This window comes from Camelus bactrianus, chromosome 3 (assembly GCF_048773025.1).
Source record: "Camelus bactrianus isolate YW-2024 breed Bactrian camel chromosome 3, ASM4877302v1, whole genome shotgun sequence".
Lineage (NCBI taxonomy): Eukaryota > Metazoa > Chordata > Mammalia > Artiodactyla > Camelidae > Camelus > Camelus bactrianus.
In genome coordinates, this window is record NC_133541.1 from 44611366 (window position 1) to 44636960 (window position 25595).

At 39.3% G+C, this 25595-nt stretch overlaps 1 protein-coding gene across 2 annotated transcripts in view; it reads left to right on the forward strand.

Moving 5' to 3' along the window:
- Window positions 1–25595, forward strand: part of RGS7BP (regulator of G protein signaling 7 binding protein) — a 93541-nt gene that overhangs the window by 45528 nt on the left and 22418 nt on the right. For both annotated transcript variants that reach the window (XM_074358913.1, XM_010949384.3), the window contains exon 3: window positions 14319–14449. In XM_074358913.1, coding sequence (XP_074215014.1) covers window positions 14319–14449 — 131 coding nt within the window. The remainder of the gene's footprint in view (window positions 1–14318; window positions 14450–25595) is intronic.

Genomic DNA, 25595 nt, shown 5'->3' on the forward strand with positions numbered 1-25595 from the left:
GATATGAGCACACAGTTGGAATAAGCAAACGTGAAGGCAAATATTCAACTCTGCTAATAGCTAAAAAACCACACGGTAAAACAGTATATAGGATTTTACACATTGTAAATGAGCAAAAAGTCAAAAAATGGTTACATCCAGTTTGGGCAATTCTGTGGTGAAACTGGTATACTTATATGCTGCTAGAGGCATAGAAATTGAAATCTATGCAATTAAAGTTAAAAATTCAGGGGGAGGATATAGCTCAAGTGGTAGAGTGCATGCCTGGCATACACAAGGTCCTGGGTTCAATCCCCAGTATCTCCTCTAAAAATAAATAAATAAATGAGCCTAATTATCTTCTCCCCCCAAAATAAATAAATAATAAATAAATACATAAAATTAAAAATTCAGTTTCCCAGCCTATTTCAAGTGCTCAATAGCCACATGAAGCTCGTGGCTACCATACTGCTCAGCACGGAAGACTGTTTTCATCATCACAGGAAGTTCTACTGAACGATGCTACTCTGGAGGACAGACATGGGAGTAGAAATGATGCATGGTTGAATGTGCACAACTTCCCTTGTACTTGATGCTTCAAACTGTTCTCCAGTGATTGCGCTAAGTGACTCTCCCATTGGTACATTGCTCCAGCTCCTCTTAAGCACTTGGTATTTCCAGACTTTTATTTTTCTAATCTAGTGGGTATGAAATGATATCTCTCATTGACTTAAATGAGCATTTTCCTGATGACTAATGAGGTTGAGTATTTTTAAAGGATTTATTATCTTTTCATATTTCTTCCATGAGCTTCCTGTTTGGGTTTTTTTTTTTTCTGCATTACCGTATAAGTATTTAAAATAAGAAAATGTTAAAATAATTAATTAATTAATTAATTAAAATAAGAAAATGTTTATGATAGTGTGATAAGTTAAAAAAAAGAAACAACACCACAGTATCGGCCTACAATTATTTTAACTGTGTAAAAGCGAATATCCAAATAGTGAAAATTTGTCACAAGAGTTCACTTAGATACATTAAGACATGGGATTTGGGGGATAATTTGCTTTTCATCTAAAAATGATTTTAATGTTGTCGTCATGCTATTTTCTCATTTTCAAAGAACAAACAAATATAATATTGCTTACTGCTTGGGAAAATTGCCCTACAACATCTTACTCTTGGTTTTCTAAGTCTTCCTCTTGGCTCCATGTAGACTGAGTGATTATTTTTCTTTCTTCTTGCCATTATTTTTGACAGTGTTCCTTTCTTGTAGAACACTGCATGCTTGACCTAAAAAAATCTGTGTGTGTGTGTGTGTGTGTGTGTGTGTGTGTGTGTGTATGTAAGCAAGGATAGTATGGTGAAAGAAGATAAACATTTCAAGATTTGTATCTTTAATTAGAAGACATGTTTAAATTGCAACGGAAATTGCCTTTCATAATTCATAGTAGCAGGAAATGAATGTGTGTAGATCACTTGGAAAATTCACACATTCATGTTTGGAAATGTAGCTTAAGCACACACTAGTCGAAGTAATCAACTTGGGAAAGGAATGGCATTCTTTAAAAAATGGAGCTACACTGTTTATGAAAACAGAAACAAGACAGAGAGAAATGGGAGTGTAACAATTAAACAGAAATGAACTCCTGGCCACCCAAATCCCTGGGAAAGAATGACTGTATTTCATGTTTCACTGCAGTTTTAGAAGCCAGTGTGTGTAACCTTCCACCAGTGGAATGCAACGAAATCCCCACTCATATCCAAACAGATATGTCCTCATTGGGCCTCTCCTTCTGTCTTAGTGTCAGCCAGGCTTCTATTATTCTCTCATTGTCTGGCCTGAATCAACTTTTCTAGTTTCCCTGTTAGACTCCACTGAAGGATGCTTCCCACCTGGTACACGTGCTCTTTGCAGCAGGTCCAAAAGCACAACCAGGATTTCTGCTCTTCACAGAGACAGACAGGAGCTGTCTTTCTACCTTTGCACTGAGACTGCAGGCTCCAGTCCAGGCTACAGCTTCAGATCCTTCAAGCGGTTCTCATCAGCTATAGACATACTGAGTATCTGTGATGGATTTTGGGAATATTGGTAGTGTGAGCCGATATGTGCCTTTGTGCATTTCCTGTCTCTCCCTGTCATTGCTTCCAAATGAGCACCCATGTAAGTGATTTGTTCAGAGCAGGAGGCAGAGTTTATCAACCTTTCCCTTGCCCTTGCTGGTAACATGAGACTTTGCAGCCATCTCACCATTTGGGGCTCTTTATTAACTCATATGCTAATTTGTAAAGTCGATGTTGCTACATTTCCTTTGATTTGCAGTAAGATGTCAGTTAGTATTGTGTGTTGGGATGTGAGTTCAGGGACAATCAATGAAAGAAAAATGAAGCAAAACTTTTTAAACAAGATGTTTTTAAAATTGGGATAAAACCTTGCCCAGTAAAACCTGGAGCACAAACCAAATAGGATTTGCAGTGCGAATGTACACCCTCCAGGAAGCCTCTCAGAAGAATCTGCCAAGCAATGCTTGGCTTCTCAGGGGTGCCTGCCACGTGGGATGCTGTATCACTGTAGTCCTGAGCCTCCCATGATCTTCCATCTGCTTAAGTTTGAGCTAAAGTGTGGGTTTGGATCTACTTACTAAGATTCTCTTAATGTGTATCCTGAATGTTATCTGAAAACATTTTTGTCTCCATGTGCCTGGAATGTACTTGGATGTTCACTGAAGCTACTCTTTTGCTTAATGGAATCAGTTCTGTGGCTGTGTGTTATGATTTGGGGGTACCCCCTAGGGTCGACTGCTTTAAATATCAGCCTTATCACTGGCCACCATCATTATTGCTTCTTTCCTTTGGATGCTGTATACCTTCCCTAAGGATCTGACTGTATTAGGCTAACCCGTTGCTTCTCAAAGTGTATTTCCTTTATCAGCCGGGAACTTACTAGGAATCAAATGATCAGGCCTCAGCCCAGACTCTAGGGACAAAGCCCCGCATTCTGTAGTTTAAAAAGCCTTTCAAGTGATTCTAATGCACATTAAAGTTTGAGAACCTCTGATCTAAGCCTGTGGGCTTCAAAGTGTGAACAAGACGACCTGAAAGAGAATATTATAACTTTATATTTTACAGTCTCCTTTTCTGATTTTTTACATTTTTAAAATGCCCACTATGTTAATATCATTATCTATGTATGATTAATTGACAAATACATATATCGTTGGAGAGCATGCTTAATCTTTTTATTTATAGGGATGCATGAAATACAAAGTGTGACGACTGCTTGTCTAAGTATAACATTTTTAAATGCTTCTGGTCTAAATCAACTGAGCCATTAGCTACCAACGATGTCAGTATACTTGCATTTATACATTTATCTCACTGCTCACTTCTGAAATGCTTTGCAAATAATTTACAGTGTTCATTTCTCCTTTTGTGCAGAGAACTCTCACATTCCCAGGAAAATGGTAAAAAGAGACCTCTGCACTGCAGGCTGGATCCTTTTACCTCTCCTTGAGCAAAAGAGAGAATAATGATGATCCATGAACAGCACCAATGGCACCTCCCCATCCCCTGCTCAGTGTATGCATTTTTGAAGGTGCAGAAAAGTGCACAAAGAGCCAGAAAGAGAATCCCGTGCCCAGTCTGTAACATGCCCTTTCCCCACTCTCATTGCCCTGCTCAGATGGTGGGATCCCTGCGGGGCCAGGGAGCACCCTGTTCTCATTGGCAGTTTTCCACCCTCCCACACATATACCAGCTTGCACCAGCCTGGCGCGCCTCCTGTGTTCTACATGTTTGCTCCCTTTGTGTTATGCATTTCCCTGAGACGGGCAGAAAATATTATCGCACACTAGAAATGGGAAAATGAAGGAACTATGAGTAGGGTCGACTTAAACTACAATAATTTAGTGGCTCAACAAAGAAAAGGGAGAAAAAAGAGTTCATTCCTAGCACAGTATTTTGCATAGAGCATGCTCTCAATAACTATGCATGAGGTGAGTGACAAACATATAAATATAGTTCGGTTCCTAGGCACTCAGCTCCAGTAATAAGACAAAGCAGTTCAAAGCGTAAATGCAGGTTTGAGTCTTAGCACTGTGTTTACTACTTGCGTGACCTTGAGCAAGTTTCTGAACCTCTTCTATGCCTCATTTCCTTCAATCTCTAAAGTAAGGGTAAGGATAGGAACTACTTCATAGACTCACTGGGAGAATTAACTGAGATGTAAGTGCTTGGCATGGCAGCTGACACCCAGCAAACATCCAGTAAACATCCTATGGTACTGCACTTTGCTAATGCTGAATCAAACGCCAAGAAATAATAGAGTGTCTTCTTACCTTGAGTCCTTAGATAGTGTAGCCCACAACCATGTTTTTTTTTCTTCCTAGCTAAAGGCTAATGATCTTACATAATTTATACTATTTGAAAATCAGAAGTAATGTCTCTATTGGAAAGACTGACCTAAACATTTGTTCATCACTATCTCCTCCTGCCCATATGTCTGTCTCCTTGAAGAGCTATTTCTGGTCTCCAGCTAACTGTTGGCAGGGGTGCAGGGTTCTTTTACTCTGCTTCACCTAATGGTACATTATACTTCATCATTAAGAAAGAAAAAAGAATTATGTGTAGAGCTCCACGTCAGAGCCATTTAGTTGAAAATCTGATGGCAGTAAAATGAAACCACATCGAAAAAACAATAAAAGACAGCAAGTTTTCCGTCAGTGTTCAGAAAAATTAATGTGGCTTAGAGGAGACTTTACAATATATCATTTTCAAATAAAAACACCATAGGATAATAACGGGAGTTTCCATAAACTCTTAAAAAAGGACTCTGGAAAAAGTAATGCTTTCCTTTTTTTTTTTCCCTCCAGATTCACTCTTTTTAAATAGCAGGAAATCAATAAATATTACTTGAATTAACTATTAAGTAGGAGGAAAAAGCCCATAAGTTGTAAAGATGTCTGGGCATCATGTGCAGAATTGCCTCCCTGAACACTTCCCCCACTCATTTGTGCTTGTTATGACCATATAATTCCCATATATTATTTCACTTAAATCTTTTTAATAAAGCTGTAAATTAAGTATTATTTTCCTAATTCAGTTTTTGAGGCACTGTGAGGTTAAGGAAGTTTCCCAAGGTCACACAGTTAAAAATAATGAAATCAAGAGCTAAACCCCGAACTGTTGGACGCAGGACCACTTATGCTTCATATGGAGGTGGGAAGGTGGTCTTTATGTTAATATTTCTTCCTTCCTTGAGAGGACGTGAGCCACTGCAGCAAAGCGGACCCTCCTCCTCCAGTAGTCAGATTACTGTTGCTTCCTTCCCTGACTTGACCACTCTGATGTTCCCAGCCTTGCTCCTTTGAGAACAAACACTACATGTAGCACGTGGACTCATATCCGGTCCGCCTTGAGCGTTCAGTCTGATTCATTTCAGCAAACATGGACTGAGAGTCTCCATGATCCAGGCATTCTGCTAGGTGCTCGGGAAACAGAAATAATGAATAAAACTTCTTGCTCTTGGGGATATTAATCCAGAAGGAAATATACCAAAATGTTAATAAAGGCCACCTCTAGGGGGAAGGGTATAACTCAATGGTAGACTGCCATGCTTAGCATGCATGAGGTCCTGGGTTCAATCCCCAGTACCTCCATTGAAATAAATACATAATTACCACCCCGTCCAAAAAAAAAAAACTGATTAATTTTTTTTAAGTTTAAAAAATTAAAAATTAAAAAAATTTTAAAAAATGGCTACCTCTGTTATTCGTATAAATCATCTTTTCCTTTTTTTACTTATCTGTGTAAAATGTCTGTTAATATGTATTACTGTTATAAAACAGTTTAAAGGAAAAACAAAGGCTGCAAGAGAAGAAATTCTTAAGAAATTGATCTCTAATTGTGAAATGGAGCTGGTTGCTCAACTTTTTAAATTTTAGAAGGTAATTAGGTTTTAATTTATTTATCTTTGATGGAGGTGCTTGCATTGAACACAGGACCTTGTGCATGCTAGGCACGCCCTCTGCTGCTGAGCTATACCCTCCCTCCCCCATAAAATGGAGCTGGTGATGGCAGGACCAGCACTGTCATCCCAGTCTTCCATCTCTTATAGCATCTAGGTGCTCCTTTTAAAGCTGCCCTGGGAAACGGTTTAACCGAGAACCTACTAGGTACCAGACAATCTGTTAAGAGGTGGAGCTTACAGAGGTAAATAAGATCAACTTTCTGGCCTCAAGGAATTTATAGTCCAGTGAAAAAACTCATGGTAGAATGCGGCATTTTCTATGTGTATAGATACTGATCTCTTCTGTTTGCATAAAGCTTTTGCTTTTTTGTAGAAAATAGCTGTTACATCTGTCTCAGAAATGCACATTTCCATATTGGCATGAAATGTCATCTTTTGAGAGTTATGCAAAAAATACAAATGATCATTGCACGCCAATAGGAAGACAGAACAACATCACAGAATCCTATTAGGCAGAGTATTTAAAGAACCTCCAGCATTGGGTAGGAGTCTGAAGTTGGAAAAGTAGACTGCAGAATGCTAAAAAAGTTCTAACTCTTCTCAAAATCTTTGACGTAAATTGAACAATGAGCCAGAGGGCTAAACTGGCAGCCCTGAAGCTCCTGCGCCTGGAAGAAGCTCTACGTATTTGCCGCTGTTATTTATATGATAAACACATGCCATCTTTCTACCCTATTCCTAAACCCTCCCCAAAGAGCCTTCCTGGTTCCATCTTTTTGTGAGCCTGAAACAAAGAATTTCAGGCCATGCCTTGGACTTTCATGACCTTTTGTCACCCCTTGGACCATCACTCTTGATCAACAGTCTCTCACATGTAAGGGGAAGGCACAAACACAATGAGTTTGACAATGAGTTAGTCTATAGCGAGACATATTAGTATATATAACTACTCTGAAATGTTATCATTAGATATTAAAGTATTGATCAACATTTTGTGCTGTGACAATTTAATGAAATGAGGAAATTCCTTTTTTTTAAGTCAAAAATTCTCTTTTGGATTAATTGAATGAGTTAAATTTGGTCAGCCCAATTATCTCAGGTTGTTTTAAAGTCATGTCATTGATTTGGCAATACTGATGAGGCCTAGAGCTTTAGCCAAAGAGAGATACAACATCGTCTCACTTAATGACATAACTAAGAATGCAGGGCTTAATGCGATTTAGAAAAACCAACAGTTTAATATGTTGAGCCCTAAAATTTTGGTGGATAAAAGCAGGAATTAACTGCTTGCTGTAATTAATAACCCAGACTTTGAATATAATGAAAATTAATGAGTTGAATTCTTTCCAGTATAACACATGATGAATGAATGATTGATCTTTGAAGATCATTGCTGTCAGGTGAAAACTGAGCCTTAGAGGTTGAAAATCTTGCTTTTTGAGGCAAAAAATATTTTCCAGTTAAAATGTGGAAACACATATATGTTTCTTTCATTTAAACATCAATGTGTACATGCTGTATATACAATAAGCTGATCTCAGCTATAGTCAGTGGGGTTGGGCTGCATGGTAGCCATGTGACCCACCGTGCTTGACTGTCATCTCAGCAGAGATGCAAGAATCCTAGACTCTGACATCAGCCACGGGTTGCTAACTGTCGGAATCACCAGACCTGGTAAAGCAGGACCTAACTGCCATTTCCAAACCCCATATGACTCCCAACCAGAGACCATAAAGAGAAAAACACTGAGGAAATCAGAGGGGAAAAGGGAAAGACCAAAAGGCTCTCGAGCCAAAAGGGATAGAACGGTGGGAGAAGAGGCCAAGAAAAAATAAGATATGTTATTTTGGAAAGTGAAGAAATACTGCTTTGCAAATGCTAGTTTTGTCTTGATCGATAAGCATGAGTTTCAAGTATCAAGGAAGAAAGTTATGATGTGCAGGTCACTAACGCCATCAACCTCTAACCCGCTGGGAAATGCCCAGAAAGGCCCTTAAGAATCGCCACAAAGGTCACCACCTATTCCCAGCTCTCCCCAGGAATGCCTTAACCAGTAACGCTGAAGATAAATAAAAGATGATTTACAATTCCGTAGTAATATTTTTAGTCTTATTTCATTATAAGTATCATAATGTCAGGAAATAGAAGGCTATTGATTTTTTTAAGTGTTTAAATGTGTTTCAATATAGTTTTTACTTGTTAAATGGGAAAAAAATGACTTGGTAATGCTACCCAGTATTTATCAACTCTCCCAACTGGGTCACGGGGACACGTCGAAGGTCCGGCCAGAGGGCAAACGAAAACCAACAGGAAGATGAAAACCAGAATATGGCCCTAAATCATGAAAGGGCTGCCCCTCTGAGGCCCATTACTTTGCATAAGGGACACAAAGTTGCCACCAAAAGACAACCCCATTGCACTACATGTTTCATTTTGCCCTTTATAAAAGTCAAGATTCATTTCTGACTGAACCCGAATAGCTCCAGGGCAGAGTTTGATCCCGATACGTGTTCAGGGTCGACCAAGGCACTAAGCCATGTGTTCCCATGAGCGATGTGCTGTGCAGTGAGGGGAATCACTGCAATTACTTCTTCAAAGGCTCCGGGGGTGGGGGACAAACTTGCTGCAACACGCTGTGACGAAAATGCAGGAGGCTACTACCTAAAACACAAGTTTTATAAAAATTTGCTAGCGAAAGGTTATGAGAAAAACGGAGACAATGAGGAAAGTCAACTATTATATATACGGACACCCTGAAAAATGTCTTGTTTCTGTTCTTCTGATTAACTGGGTTCCTCTTTCTCTTGCAGGGCTTATTTTAGTATAAAAGATTATAGTGGTTTGGTAGACACCTGCCATTTGCTCTGTGTTATGAACTTGGATAGACCCTATAATGACATTTAAGAATTTGAAACCTAGACTAATCACTGGGTCACACACACTCACACACACACACACGCTCTCTGCCCTCTGACTGTGCACTGATCGTGTAAACTCACAGAGCTGCCTTGAGAAGTCTCCTTCATGAAACCACATGAAGGCTGGGCTCTGAAGCTGTCACTGAATTTGGCACAAAAACGAGGGCATGCTTGTAAGTGGAACTCCTCCGACAGGAAACTCCGGAGGTATTTAAAGAGAAACCCTGGAGCTCAGGATCCTTGCGTAAGTCAAGTAATCCCTTTCCTCCCTAGCAATTTGCTCTGAAAAATCAAGCAAAGGGTATCATTCCCTTTGGCTTCATGGGTCTTTCCTCATCATTTGACTTAATCAGCAACAACAGAATTGATTCTGCAAAGAGAGTCTTGGAGAGATTTGCTGCAACAGGAGCTCTGGTTTCCATCTCCGCCAGCTGACACACCTCAAGTGTTTATCTGTCATCGCCGAAGTCTGTGAAATGCCAAGTGGTTGTCAATGGGGTCACACCTTTCTTTCTCAGCCTAGTGGCACGTTTATTTAACCAAAGTCGCCTTCAGCTCCATACTTGGGAGCTGTAAACAAATAATGTTACAGAATAGCAGAGAATTTTTAATACTAAGACTATATACAAGCGTAAGGCTAAGTAAACACTTTACCGTGCTTAGATGGATTGCAGTCAACTTCAACAATCCTTCCCAGTTTTTACTTGTTTTCCTGGACATGATCTCATTGGATCCTTGCGACAACCTTGGGATACTTCAGTTGTGAATAGTTTTATGCATGTTTCACAGTGGAGGAAACTGAGTCTCAGATAAGTTATAGTGGGTTTTTTTTTTTTTTTTTTTGACCACTCACAAATCTAAGCAGCAAAGTCTGTATTTAGAAGAAAGTTTTCTGACTCCGGAACCCATTTTCCTTTCATTATGTCTGGCTGCCTTCAACTAAATATATAAACCATTACATTAAGGACAGACATTGAAAATAACTAATATTTTGCTGGTTTTTAAGAAGCTATTAGCAGCTGCACGGAATGCCAAAATCTGGCAACCTTGGCAAAAGAGCAGACAGATGCAGAGCAAAGGCACTTAATAGCCAAAATCCCCAGTGTGCTGACTCCTGAACTCGACCTTACTTGTCATAAAGCTTCCAGTTGTTCTGTTCAATGTTTGCCATGTAACTTCTCGGGGAATTGTAAATTCTGGGACATCAGGTAAATGCCTGCCACCTAGAGTCTACAGCTAAGTTATATTTTCTTTACTACATATCTACCCGTATGTTCGCCCCTCTATCAAACCAGCAATCCAAATTATTTTCCTGAAGTTGCAGACATCAGCAAACTTTATACCTAAACTGTTCAGCATGCCGATCATTAAGTGCGGTTCAGTATTTGCTTATGGGTTTCTTTCTAAGTGAAATTTGCATCTAATCAAATGCACAAATCGAGTGTACCATTCAATAAGTTTTGCCAAATGTGCACACCCATGTAACTCAAACTTCTATCCAGATATGGACTATTACCCTCACCCTAGAAAGTCTCCTCTCCCCATGCCCCTCCCCTCCAAAGTTCTAGTATTTATCATCATGGATGAGTTTTACCCGCCCTAGAACTTCGTATAAGTGGAGTCACACAGTATAAGGGTTTTCTCACCCCAGATTATGTGTTTAAGAGGCTTTCGTGTTGTTTTGTGTATCTGGAGCTTACCCCTTTTAATTATCAAGTATTATTCCATTATAGGAATGTTCTAGTTTCTTTTTTTTAACTGAAGTATAGGTGATTTGCAGTATTCTAGTTTCTTTATTCACTTTCCTCTTGACAGATACCCAGGCTATTTCCAGTTTTTAGTTATTCTAAATAAGACTACTATGAATACTCTTAAAAAGACCTTTTTGTGAATAGGCTTTTATTTCTCTTGCGTAAATACCTAGAAATAGAATTTTCAGGTCTTAGAGAGGTATATGTTTTGTTTTAAAAGGAACATCCAGAACTTTTTTCAAAGGAGTATTACCATTTTAACTCCCACCAACAATGTAGGAGAGCTTCTGTTTTTCACATCATTAGCAACATTTGACATTGTCAGTCTACTTAATTTTAGCCATTCTGGTGGGTGTTCCTCGTATTACTTTTGAATTACAAAATAAGAGTATCCACAATAGAGAGCATTTCCAGTACTAAAGGGCGACTTAGGCAACGTCTGTGTTCATGTCCCCCTTACTACACCAGGTCAGGTCTCTTAAGTCATATGATTAAGACACTGAATCCTGATTCTCATCTTTAAGGTGCTGATGGAAAGATTCATAATCTGGCAGTGATTTTAAATGTTTTTGGACTCAATTTGAGCTCTAAATCACTGAAATATTATTGAAGTTAATCTTTAGGATATATTTTCTATTAATACTTAGGCTTTTAAATTAATCAAAATGATCAGGTGAGCTTGACTTATGCTCAGTGGAAAAATAAATAATCACACCTAGTCACAACTTACAAAATTTCTTTCACTGAATTAAATGAGCATCACCTCAGGGTTAACTCTCACAGACCTAAATCTGATTAATAAGAGTCAATCGCCTTAGACTAAGCGTCAGTAACGTGTGGTGAAGTTACCTCCAAGCTAAGTTGCTTCAGTTCCTGGAGGAAGACTACAGCCCTAATTTTGTTTTCATGTAAAATCCTCCTCAGGTTTTACCATTTATCCCCAGGAAGTTTCCAGCTTCTACATCGCTGTTTTCTTGACTTTTTCTCCGTTCTCCAGGCTCTAACTCTTGCTCCCTTGTCATGAAAATAACCTAGATGCCCTAATGCTTCTCAAAAATATATTTCAGTCCACTGCTCATGACATTAGACGTATTATAACCCATTTGACAATTTGTCTTTTAATAAGCTTTTGGTAATTTGTAGCAGTAATACAGCTTAGAGTGCTAACGTGGGGGAAATGAATTGTACAAGTCCTGAGGCTAGTGTAACCCAGTCAAGGCATTTGAAACACTAACATAAGAGGTATCGTAACTTCTCCACTGCTCTTTAACTAGCCCCTTTCTTTCTCTACACTTCAATTTTCCAAGATATTAAAGGATAATCTACGAGCATATGTATGAATTTTCTCACCAGAAAATTTATGACAACTTTAGCATCAATTAATTTTTGTTAGACTGATTGTATTTCTGGTGGCCCCTGTTCAGTTTCTTTCCCTAACAGGAAGAGCAAAACGGTTCCAAGTTTCTAGAATCTCCATAGGTTCCAGAGGCATTAGGAAGACAGCACCCAAGGAAATGGTATGAATTAGGCATTTTAATCTCTGTTCTGACTTGCCTTTTGTCAGAAGCACTTAATACACTGCTTTATCTCTCACTGTACAACTGTAAAAAAAAAAAAAAGTATATATTGGCTTTTAAGATATGTTACTACAGTAATCATTTGTTTAAATTATATAAAATGTCATCTATATCTGTAATTTAATCATTTGTTTAAATTACATAAAATGTCATATATATATATGCAAAGAAGTTTGCATATTTTTGGAACCAAGCCACTAGACACATATTTTGTACTTCTGAAAATAAGAAGACTGCATGGCTTGGAATGATCCTGCACTGGCTAATTGTCCCATTCATCAGCTGTACACTACACACCAGACTCATTATAGCTTTTTTTTTTTCATCTGCATATGAGCCACCAGGGCCAATGTTATGCGCAGGTGAAAGCAAGCAGCTATGACGGGGATGATGAAGCAGCACGGGAAAGACCAGCCTGCCTTAAAATATTTTCCCACTAGCCTGCCTTTGCGATAAGACATTATCTTCAGATTTTTCTATTAAAATCAATGTATTAGCAGATAGTATACCAGGAACACTTTTTATTAGATGAACCACTGATGCCCACGATTCCTTCAGAGTTTAGCAGAGCCATGAGAGGCGGGGAGGAGACAGGCAGAGGCGTTTTGAAAGGCTGAAGATGATATGAAATAATGAGACGCTGTGTGTGTGTGTGTGTGTGGCGCAGGGTTGGTGGGGAGGACTCTAGGGCGCAGGAGGACAGCTTGAGGGTGGAAGGCACCTGTGGGAAGAAGCTCTGAAAGAAAATCTGGGACCTTCGCCAAAGATACACTTGCTTCCAATGTTGGCCTAGGGCTGGACTCATGAGACACAAATGAGAAAGTAACGTAGTCTCTCATTTTTCAGACAAAGCTGAATTTTGCATGTGAAGCTCTTGTGAGGCACTTTGTTCTGACACAGGAAAGACGTGGAATAACTTTGTAGGCATCACACTCAGGCAAAGAATTTAGCATTGTCTTGTGTTATATAAGCCATGTTGTTAGATAAACTCTGGTTTATCTACAAAGTAAGTATTGAAAATGAAAACTGATTATCATGGTACAGTGTGGTGTAAAGGCAAACTCTTTTGAAGGTGATTCCAGAACTTACATAAAAATGAAGGCACCATTTTTTTTCCCAATAATTGCCCTGAACATTTTTGTCACTGACCACTTTACAAAGGACTCAAGTCCAAAGGCTGTGTTGTTTAGTCATATTTCATTGCATTTTAAGTGAATGGAGATGGAAGTAAAGATACTACATCAGGACATTAGACAGAGTTCACTTTTAGGCTTCTTCCATGTCTAATCTCTCTCTCAGTTTTTCCCTTTTATTTAGTTTGCTTTATTCAATACACACTATTTTAGTTGCACAGAAAGAGTTCTATCAATAACTAATTTCTCCCCTCTTAAAAAGTAAAAGTGATTATTCCATGTTTTATCATCATATTTGTACATTTTATCATAGTTAATAGATAAAGGATCAAGGACTTTAAAATAAATTTTAGAGCATAAATTTAGTCTTTACTTAGCTTTAGATTGTTAAGCAGAATTATTAGAATTTTATTACTTTTCTTTTTTCATAGATTTTTCATTAAAAACATTTAGCCTTTCATAAATTAACCATAGCAAACAATAAAGGAAATTCCTTTAGACTGAGACAAAAGACCTTGATAAAAATAATTTGTTATCTGGGCTCTCTAACCATATTATGCTAGGCCTTTAATATTAAAGAGCTATCTTATAAATGGTAATTGAATAGTTCTTCATTAGTTTCTCTAAAAATAAGGGTTTTTAATCTCTTTTTGCAGGCAAGAATAGTCTTATGGTTTAAATATATTTTGGAAATTTGTTCCAAGTTAAATTGAAATGTTTGATATTTTCAATTACTTAAAACATTTATAATCTTAAGCTCCCAGCAGAAATCTGCTGCTGAAGGGGAAAAATATTAAGAGCTGTTAGACAGAAAGACACTTATGTAAGAACTGTGACATTGATCATTGCTTTGAAAGCAAGAAATCCTCTATTTTAGACCCAAGGCTTTAAGGAATCTTCAGTGAGCATTTTCCCCTCTCAGAGCCGAGACAAATGGCTGATGAGTGAAATCTTGAGACTGTTCACAGCTCTTCTTTTTCATTCTGTTGCAGCCCGGAAGATGGTGAGATCCATCCAGAAATCTGTCGGCTCTACATTCAGCTGCAATGCTGCTTGGAAATGTACACAACGGAGATGCTAAAATCCATATGTCTGCTGGGGTCTCTTCAATTTCATCGAAAAGGTATCTACGTTTAATATCTTGCCATAAACACTGAGAAAAACAAAAGCTCATCTTTTGCAAAGGCCTATGTGTACCATATGTCTACTGACACACAATTAGAATGGATATAAATGTCCAGGAAATGTGTGATATAAATGAATAAAAGAAGTCTATCTCAGGACTTTCAAAGTGCTTAAGAACACTGATCCTCTTGAACAGAAACTGTGGTAGAAACAGTTCTCAAATGTACCATTTTATCCCTTGTGAACATGACTTTGGTTAGAATCAGCATGAGCAACAAAAATACATAATGATCTTACTAGGGTAGTAAATAATCTCCAAGATTGCTGCTATTTCCCTAAATATATTAGGTTGCAAGAAGACAAATATTGTAAGACATGTATTGTGTCCCAAAGATATAAAAACAGGGGGAACTCAACAAACAATAGGGAGGCATATGAGTAATAGAAAAATCTCATTCCTTGGCTTAAACTATAAAGGGATTATATTGCCTCAAACGACCGAAACCTCCAGAGGTGGCAGTGGCTTCTGCATGGTTTGATCAGACTTCTGACTCCCTTCATGAGTGATGCTCTGCCTTCTCCTGAGTGTCGACTTTACCCTCAAACTGCCTTTCCCTACGTTAGCAAACTGATTCCGACAGTTTCAGCCATCACATACGCATGCACAGAGAGAATTTCTCCCATAAGAGACTAGCAAATGTCTTGCGCCTCATTCTGACTGGAACAGGTCAGACCATGGGTCTACACTTGAGCCAATCACTATAGCCAGAGGTATGGAATTATACTGATTGGTTTAGGCCCATTTGTGGAGCTAGAAGAGGAGTCACCTCCACCCAACCAGTGGCTATTACATGATGGGAGAGGGTGGAATGGAATGGATGCTGGGGAGGAAGCCAAAAGTTTCTGTCACTGGGATTCATTCAATCTGTATTTTCTTTATTAGTTCATCAAATAACTTATTTTGGGGGGGAACTCATGAATGCAAACATTTTGTGCTTGAGCTCAAGAAACAGGGGGATGCACAGAGGTAATCTTTGTCTATGATTTAAATTCAGAGACAGAAAGGGTCAGTAAACTCTGTAATATTCAGGAAAAACCTTGTAGAAAAGGTTGTGAAGATAGGGTTCAGGTAAGGAAGGAAAAAGAAAGGCCTTTCAGGTGAAGAAGCAACTAACGTAGAGATTTGAAATCAAATGAGTGTGCAATCGAGGAGGAACTAAGTGACATGACAAAGTACCTGCAAAATTCAGAGCTTGTGTACGCACATATGTGTGCACCAGACAAAACTAAAACTAAGATTATGCAGCATCGCTCCAAGAGAGAACATTTTCTCCACAGAGAAAGATTACTTCTTTTTCCTTTTTCCTTCTGAAGCCTGAACTTCCACAGTTTCCATCTTTACTTCATGTTTGGAGAGATTATCCCCTTGACACTCCGGATGCCTGAACACTAAATTGAATACTCAGAGGCACTGATGACACCCAAACAACTGTCACAGCCTGATGTCTTTACTTGTCCTCTCCGTTCTCATGCACGGCCCCCCACCCACACACGTGCATTCACACGTGAACACGCATAGAGAGTAGAATTTTCATTCTTTTTAATCATGGTTGAATCGACTGGGTATGCGTCGTTTTCCCCCAGTTCTGCACTGGCTACACTTGCAGTATTTCATTCCCATGTTGCCCCTGGAATCTCCCTTGATGATTGTCCTCAACACCCAGTGACCTCCACCCCTCCTCTCTCTCTAACCCCTCGGTTTTTCACCTGGTCTCCTGCCACCCACTCCTATTTTTTGTCTTTTCACAAATGACATTTGAAAGGAAGATTCTTCTCTGCTAGCTCTCTGTTTAAAAGTAAAAGGGATTCCCTCATCCAGCTTTTTTCTTTATCGTATTTGGTCTTGACCACACAAACAAAAAGCACATCAACTCTTAACTGTGATCAGCTCATTTGGTCTGCGCAGCCTCCTGTCTTCATTGTCAGTCTCTGATCTGTGTCCTCACCTGCCTATTCTCTTAAAAATGATAAACCCCTGTTCCTCACTCAGCACCTAACCCTCTCTGTACAATTCTGAAAAGAATATACCTGGCAATATCTTTGATTTCTCCCCTTTGTGGGATTAAGTCTCCTTGTATTTCTATTTTACTCTAAAATCATTACTACTTAAAGTGTAAATCCTTAGACAATCTGCTTCAAAATTATCCAGGATACTGAGTAAACATGCAGACTCATGGATCCTGCAGAGGACCAAATCCAAATGAATCAGAATCTGAGGGCACTCATGGTGATTCTGAAACACAGTGAGGATGGAGAACTATTGTGCTACCCTTTGAAACAAAAGGAAATCATTCCATCATAGGAATAAAAATGGAAATTTCCAAGCCCTTATCTGGCTATCCTTTACGCACCTAAGTACATGCTTTCAACTTTGTTGTATGCTTTCTTGTTTTATCACCACTAGAAAGAAGTCTGTCTATCAAGATTTAAGATGCTGAGTAATCCTCTCTTTATCCAAACAGTGGTATCTCTGGTGTGGCCTTGGGCTAGGGAAGAACTCACTAAGTCCCTTCAAGAAATCAAATACAGTTGGCCCTTCCAGATTCAACCAACCACAGATCACGTACTCTGCTTACAATCTATGGTGGTTTGAATCCATGGATGCGGAACTACAGATACAGAGAGCCGACTAAGACTTGAGCATCTCAGATTTTGGTGTCTGTGGCAGGTCCTGGAACCAACCTTTTAGAGACCCTGAGGGACAACTGTATACATGTCCTCAGAGTCTTAGGGAAATAGTGATTTCCATTCTAGTCTGTAACACTCGAAATCTCTTTCTGCTTCAAATCTCTTTCCAGTGTGTTTATTTTAACGCTATGATAAAAACTGGTCTTTTGATAACTTTTAGGTTGGCTAATTGCTTCTTCCTCAGTGTGAGGGTTACACATTGGCCATTTCTCTCTTCTTTACTCATTCTGTTTCATTGAGGGGAAAAGAAGGAATTGTAATTGAGTCATTAAGTTTGGCACTAATATGAGAGTCCATTTTTCATTGCGATTGGATCCTGAAGCCAAGTTGTTTTGCAGTTATCTGTACTTTTAATTTATTTTTATTTCAAATTAGCCACCAGAAGCCCAGAAAGTATTGTATATCACATTTAGTTTTACTATTGTATTGAGTAGTTATTCGTTTGCTTTTTGGAGAAAAATGGCACACAAGGTTACTTCAGGGGTGAAGAGTATGGTTTGTTTCTGGGAAAAAATAAGCCTTGAATAATTTTAAAGCTCCTGGAGTGAGCTTGAATTTAATAATGAAAATTATCCTGCTCTCTCAGTTAAGCAAATTTTAAATATCCTTAGTCCTTAACAATATCTTCAGTGAATCTTCATGCTTCTTCCATGCACCATGCTTCTGAATTGTTGTTGTCCCATAAGTCTGACTGGTACAGTCTACTTGGAAATCTTTTATACTTTATAAGGTCATGCTATTGCCAAAAAAGTATGAAGACAAACAGTACTAAGATGATTTTCTTATTTCATGGCCAACAAAATTAAATTACAGTAATATGAGGGAAAAATCCACATTTAAGAAAGGCTATTGGATTATACTGTGTAGAATGTGATTCTGAAAAACTGTTTCATTTGTTTCAAGAAAATGACAGATGGGAATAATTTCAGGCATTTTGTAATTTCATATTCTAACGCTTTAAGTTGTACATTGGACCATTACTTGACAGAGTCTAATTTCTATGTTTATAGTGAAAAATAGTTGCTCTCACTTCTTCACAGTTAGTTTAGGTAGGAAATCGTTTCACATAACTGAATCCATATATCACACTGACCATTAGTGCCTGTTTCCTGACACTAGATGAAATAAGATTGCAGGTTTTGTTCACTCCATTGGCAGAAAGTGGAGCCAGGTTTCTAAGGCGGTTGAATGATCCTGCTATTTTGACCATGGCTTTCCCCTCTCCCACAGTCTCCCAGCAGTCAATCAGTTTTGACAATATTCCTGTTCTGAAAGGAGCAGAGATGATGGAACACTCCAGGGCAGCCCCTCTTCACGTGTGAACTTGCTCTTTCCAGCTTGATTCTCATCTCTCTGAGCCCTGTCAAGGGTCTTCCCTGACTCTGCCCCACCATCTGCTATCATTTACAGCCAGATTGTCCCCACGTCCTTTGAGGTATACCATCCTCCCTTGCTTCCCCCTAAGATAAGATGGGTTCTTCCCCTGCAATGTGCCACCAGGAGAGAGAGAGAGAGAGAACAGTGGAAATGTAATCACAAAATGGAGAGAAGAGAGAAATGCTGAGTTGAAAAATCTTAATTTAAAATCTAGTGAGAGCTGAGAGCTCAAGATGCTCTAATAATAAATTAATGAACCACCATCCAGCAAAATACAGGATAAACTCAAGACAACAAAGAGAATGTGAGAGAAGTCTTTACTTCACTGTATTTAGCTTCCTATTAAGAAATGTAAAGGAAATGACCCACACCAATAAAAGAAACAAGCAATATAAAGACAGAAATAGAATAGAGCCCCAAGTAAAGACCTTATTTGTCAATGTAATGAGGCAATTAATACTAAAATAGAACAGAAGGTTAGAAGAAATGAAGCAGAATAAATCTTAAAATAGACTATGAGTAGAAACATGCATTTGTTCTTTGAACAAATATTTATTGAGCAACTATTAAATATAAGGCACTGTCCTAGGTGCTGGGAGACTGCAACGATCAGAGCTGACAAGATCCCTGTTCTTGTGGAGTATATTGTCTAGTGCAGAGAAATAGTGGGTGGGTGGGGGGAAATTCTAAAAATCCCAAACACTAGCAATTACAATGTCGATAGTTAAAATGGAATAGGTAATGTAACAGAAAGTGACCAAGACTGGGTGGCTACTTTAGAAGGGTTGGTCAATGCTCTCTGAGGAGACAGAATGTAATCTAAGATTTGAATGACAAGAAGGAAACAACTTCATAAACACTGATATCTAATGCTAAGAACCCAAGACACAGAAAATGCTTGTACTATTTGCAGAATATAAACATAACCAACTTCTGGAATCTGAGGGCAATCTAACACCACCTTTTACTGTGTCTCCATGTCTTCACATCCCAACCAGTGAGCCAGACACCATATCCATCACCTTTTGCCAAAGTAGTTGTCAGCTGAGGGTAATAGCAATGAGAATAGCTTCCACTTACTGTGTACTTTCTACTTGCGGGGTGCTTTATACATGTTATCTCTTTTTATCCTCAAGTATTATTTCCCCCATTTTACAGATGAAGAACCTGAGGCTCAAAGAGGTAACTTGTCCAAGGTCATATAGCACATTAATCCAACTGCAAAGTTGGTGATTATTCCACTACACCAGACCATTTCCCACTGAGCTACACTGGAGGAAGTCAAGAGAACATATCAAATGGAAAAATAAAAGATGCTAGCACAATGGGCCAAATTTTATCTGCAGATTCAACATACTTAATGATTAGTGTGCATATTTCAAAACACCATGTTTCATGGCTAAAATTCATTGTGTATTTAATTTCTTACCAAAATAACACTAAGTTCAGAGTGTTATCTAAGAAGGGAGGGAAACTTCACTCCATAGATCATTTAATGATTTATTTATTTAAACATTTTAAACATTTTTTTATTTTTTATTTTGGGGGATGAGGGAAGGTAATTAGATTTATTTATTTATTTGTTTCTTACTGGAGGTACTGAGGACTGAACCCAGGACCTTGTGTTTTACCCCTAAGCTATACCCTCCCCTCCCATTTAATTATTTATAAAATATTTCACTTTGGGTAAAGAAATTTAATTCTAACTAGGAAATAATTATATGCAGTAAAAATGCAGCATTCATGTGATCCAAAGAGAGCATTTTTTAGCCATGGTACCCATTCAGGAAAAGTTGAAATTAGTTAACTGCTAAGTAAACTGTACATTGTTCTGCACTACCTTAGGGGCCGGAAATGGATCAGTAAAAGCCTCAGTGGGACCTCCCCTAAATGTGTTTGCGTTGTCTGCTCTCCTCCTGTGCTGCACGGGGCCCCTGTGCACCTGCTTCCTCACACAGCTAACGGAACCCCCAGGGCGGCTCCTGCTCTGGTGCAGTGATAGGACGACAGCGTCACAAGGAGCACAGAGAAGGAGGCAGGGCAGTAGGGGGAGGGAGACAGCTCTGTTTCCCTTCTGAACTGGAAAGTGTTTCTTTCCCAGTGTTTGGGCAAGAATGGAGCTCTGTTTATGGTATAAATATCATTTTCCACTACGTGTTTTAGGGCACTGTGAATATCTTCTTACTCTAACATACAAGAGCCTTTGAAACTATTTTTAAATATAGGTAAACAACTAACTGAATTAATATGACTTGTTTCTATTTAAATTACATGCTTTTTGGAAACGTGAGAGTAAAAGTGGACTGCTTAGCAAGCAGCCTACATTTCCCGTGTCCTTTCCACAGTGCATGGAGTTACAAGCTCCCACCAGTTACGAAAATGGGTGAGAGTGAGTGATTGTGTGGACGAACTTCCACGTGTCTCGTGTAAGCTGTGTCCCTTTTGCTGTTCACAGTCGGCCTGAAAGCTGTCCTGGGGGGCCGTCCCTGCCCATAGTATCAGAGCAGGTCATGTGTCAGGAGTACAGAGGACATAGGAAATGTGCCCCTGTCATCAAGGAAGTGACAGTTTAGTGCTGTAATATTAGCTCCAAGAAGATTCGTTTGTTTTGTTTTGATTCCTAGGGATATTGAAGTAAATGGAGAAAATTGACTCTTCTGGACACTAGAGGCCAAATTCAGGGCCCCCAAAGAGACACTGTCTGTGGCAACACTTCCCAGAGTTACTGTAGCCTCAAGACAGGCAGGAAAGCAAGAGGAGGGGGAAAGGGAAGGGGAGAGAGGAAAGTGCGAACAGAGAAGAAAGAGGGTGGGAGAGAGGAGATCGGGAGGAGGAAAGAGGTCTCCAGAGCGAAGTGTGATAAAGGATGCCCCACTCTAAATAAAGGACCCCAGCCCAATCTTCTGGGCCAGTGCCTAGGACTTCTGAGGCGGGGGGAGCTCTGTGGAGCTTGAGGCTGCCCAGCAAGCAGATGTGTTTTCGTTCCTCTTGAACAACTGACCATTTCTCACGAATATAAGAATAACCAGCCTTCCAAACTGGTATGTGCTTCATGGGTGGTTTCCCTTAACTTTTCCTCAAACATGCCTATTATATTATCCACAAACAGGCTAAAAATACTTGGAAATCCCAAAGGAGCTGAAGGCAAAAAAGCTTTGCGAGGCCCTGAGGAAAGAGGCCAGATTTTTGATGTCCTGGTTCCCAACAGCGATGAGCCAGCGTGGTGTGATTTCAAGGTGCTCTACAGGCTCTCCCCTAGCCCCCGTCCCCTCCCCGAGAAAATATTTGTTCACTGAGACCTGAAATTGATTTTGCAGGAGACAGAGTTTTTTATTTCATAATAAAAAATGACTTTAAGTGCATATTCACTTTTGGGCAAAGTAAAACTGTGACTTGAAGTTACCATCTGGAAGCAGCTCCACCGCTTTCCCGAGGTCAGGGCAGAGAGCCCACCTGATGTTAGAAACAGGTGCTGCGTTCTAAGGACAACGGGCACCCTGGGGAGGCAGAACTTAAATCGGCCACCATCCGGGTTAGCAGGGCGCCCCCTGCTGACTTTTTAATGTGGCTCAGAGGAACATCTGTGAACGGACCCTGCAAACCTCTCCAGCCTCACCTCTCACCAGCCACCGCCGCCTCACCTGCCCCCCAGGCCCTGCCTGCCACAATCAAGGCATCTTGAACCACTTTGAGGAACCGGAATTCGAAAGTTCTTTCCAGTTGTTCTCTCTGCCTGAACCATGTTGCCCACCCTCCCCACCCCAAAACCGTCCTTTTTTTCCCTGGTCCATCCCTATGCTTTCTTTGAATTATACCTGTGAGACTTCCTACAAAAAGCTTCCCTGGCCTTCCAAGGCTGGGTCTCTGCCCACCCGGTGTGTCCACCAGGCACCTCCATGACACTGACGATGGCCTGCATTACACGGAGGGGTAGCTGCCCAATTGGTTGTCTGTTGTCCCCTCGAAAGTTGATCACCTGGAGTGTGTTCACCATTGTACCTCCAGCATTTAGTACAGTGCCTGGAGCAGAGTCCAGGTTAAATTAATAACTAGTGACTAAGCAAAGGAACTGCTTTCACTCTGCATCTGTTGTTAAAACAGAGGACGTGTAACTGGAGAAAAAAAGCTTGTCCAGAGATGTCGGACTGAACCCATTCATATATTTCCCCTCCTACTAAAAATCCTTTGGAATAACAGCAAAAGATATCATGAAAAGAATAAGTCCATATTAGTTCTTCTGTTTGTCAGAGTGGGGTGACAGCTGTGTGAAGCACCACCAAGTCTCAATGGAAGAGGACAAGAAGAGTTCATTATTCACGCACATCACAGCCCCGTGCCAGGGCTGCGGCGGGCTGGGCTGCTCTGCTTTCTCCATTTCCTACATCCATCCATCTGTCAGGGGAGAAAGAAAGCATGAGGGTTCATACGGGAGGATTTTTAGAAGTCAGTCGAGAAGAAGCATACACTAGTCTTATTCAGAATCCATTTGCTGTAACTCTGTCATGCGGCCCCTGCTGATTGTGAGAGGAAAAGGAAACAAGATGGCAGACACAAGAGTCTTCCATGCCTCTGAGAAACAAGGAAGGGTGACTTTAACAAACCAGAAACTGAGGGATTTCTCAAAGCTACAGAACAATTGGGATTGGATTGGTGGACATAAGACAAGAAGCCACCTGTCGATAAGAAACTCATGAAGAAATAAAAGAAATTCATGCAGGAGAAAATTTACTACAAAAGTGAAACTAATTGCAGAGGATGGGTGTGCCTCAGTGGTAGAGCGCATGCTTAGCATGCACAAGGTCCTGGGTTCAATCCCCAGTCCCTCCATGTAATAAAATAAATAGATCGATAAACCTAATTACTTCACCCTAAAAAAATTTTTTTTAATAAATTTGAAAAAAATTTAAAGTGAAATCAATTCCACAGATACTTCAAATAGGAATCAACAAATTCAAATCATGGGAAAGGTTTCTGGAACTGCTGCCAGGGAAATGAATGTTTGAAAGTGCATCAGGAAAATCTGGGCTGCCCCACGCTAACAGAGACCATCACTGCTGCCCCAGGAGGAAACCTGGTGTGGGTGTCAGGACTGGGCAGCAAAGCAGGACAGAGGGTGAAAAACTCCATAAGGACAGCTGCAGAAGGACAAGAAAGTGAGCACGTGACTCCAGGGTTTTTCCCAGGCTGAATTGCTCTGTATATCTCATCGGAGTTGGAGCTGTAAACAGGAAACTGAAAGCAAACACGAGACCCAAAGAGTAGGCCGTGTGCCTGGGTAAACTTACCAGTCAGGACAAGAAGTACCCAGCAGACAAGCTTTAGACACACATGGTCCAGCCACGCATCCTGCCCCTTCTCCCATCACCAGAAGGATACTTATGAGGATGACAGGCAGAGATCCTCAAAGACAAAGCTGAACAGATATCCAAGGATGAGTAGAAAAACCAACACCCCGAAAGGGAGATACCAAATGGCAACACTCAAACAACTCACACTTGATGAGCAAACGTTAAAGTAGAAACAGATGAAGAATTTAAAATATTAATGTAATCAGTATTCTCCGAGAGACTTATTTTCAGTCTATCATACCCATAAAACAGTCACTGCAACAGAAAAGAAGCAAACAGATTTGTTGGGAATGAAAGTGTTACCCATCAGATAAAAAAATCAATAGATGAGTTAATTAGTGTTAGAAGACAATGCTCCCTCAGTCTCTTGCATTTCTGCACATCTTGCAAAGTGAGGCACTGACCACCCTTTTATATGACTCCTTTTTTTTGGCATTTGATTGGCATTTGCCATATATTTTCTCCATTTTTTATTTTGAGAAATTTCAAACACCTATGGCAAACTTGTAAGAATAATGCAATGAATAACCAAATATTCTAGTTTCACTAATTGTTAATATTTAGCCATAATTTTTTCCCTCTCTCCCTGTGTGTATCTCTCTTTATATATATACACACACATATACAATACAGGTTTTATACATATAGATTATATATAATTTCTATATATAAATATATACTATATATATAATTTTTGATGAACAATTTAAGAGTAAGTTACAGATGTTAATGACACTTTATCCTAAATATTTCAACATATATCTCCTAAAGAACAAGAGTGTTTTCCTACATAACCTCAAAACAATTATTATACCAAAAAACTTCATTTAACTTTGATTAAATATGATTCAACTCAATTTGATATAACACTGCTATTTAATATGTATATTCCATATTCAAATTTTCCTAATTGTTCCAATACGTCCTTTATAGCATTTTTGGGTTGTTTATTTTACATTGAAGGCTTTATAAGGATTATAAAACAACTGGCCTGAACTCTTTATTCAAAAATATCAGTGTCATGAAAGATGAAAAAAGGGTGCTGTTCTAGATCAAGAGAGAAGAAAGAAACCTGACAGTTAAATGTGGTGCGTAATCCTTAGAGTAATTTAGAAAGAACGCATACCTAGAAATATTTAGGAACCATTTCATAACTCAAATATTTAAAGCTTAAAAACAAAAAGTTTTCAAAGAGCCACAAACAGGCTACATACAAAGCATCGCTGGATGCAGATAGAAAACACGGGAACAGCATCACCCAAGTTCAGAGAGAAACTTAGTTTGAACACACATTTTTACACCCAGTCAATTAGACTTTAAATGTGAGCAGAGAGAGCCAGAGAGAGAGAAGGAAAAGTATTTTCAGTAATAAAAAGACTAAGAAGTTTTATGTTCACAGATGTCCTCTGAAACAATTAGTCAAGGATATGTTCCAGCAAAATTAATTCAAGAAACGGGAAGATATGGAACCCAAGAAACAATGGTGTACAAAGAAATCACCATAGATACACAGCATTAGAGACATGAAACAGTTACAATAGAAAACCATATTCAACTTTATGCTACTAAAAAGGTAGTGAATGATTTTCTAGGACAAATGAATAACCAATTTAATTCAAGAAGAACAAAATATTTTAATAAACCATTAAACCTAGACAGTCTGGAAAAAGT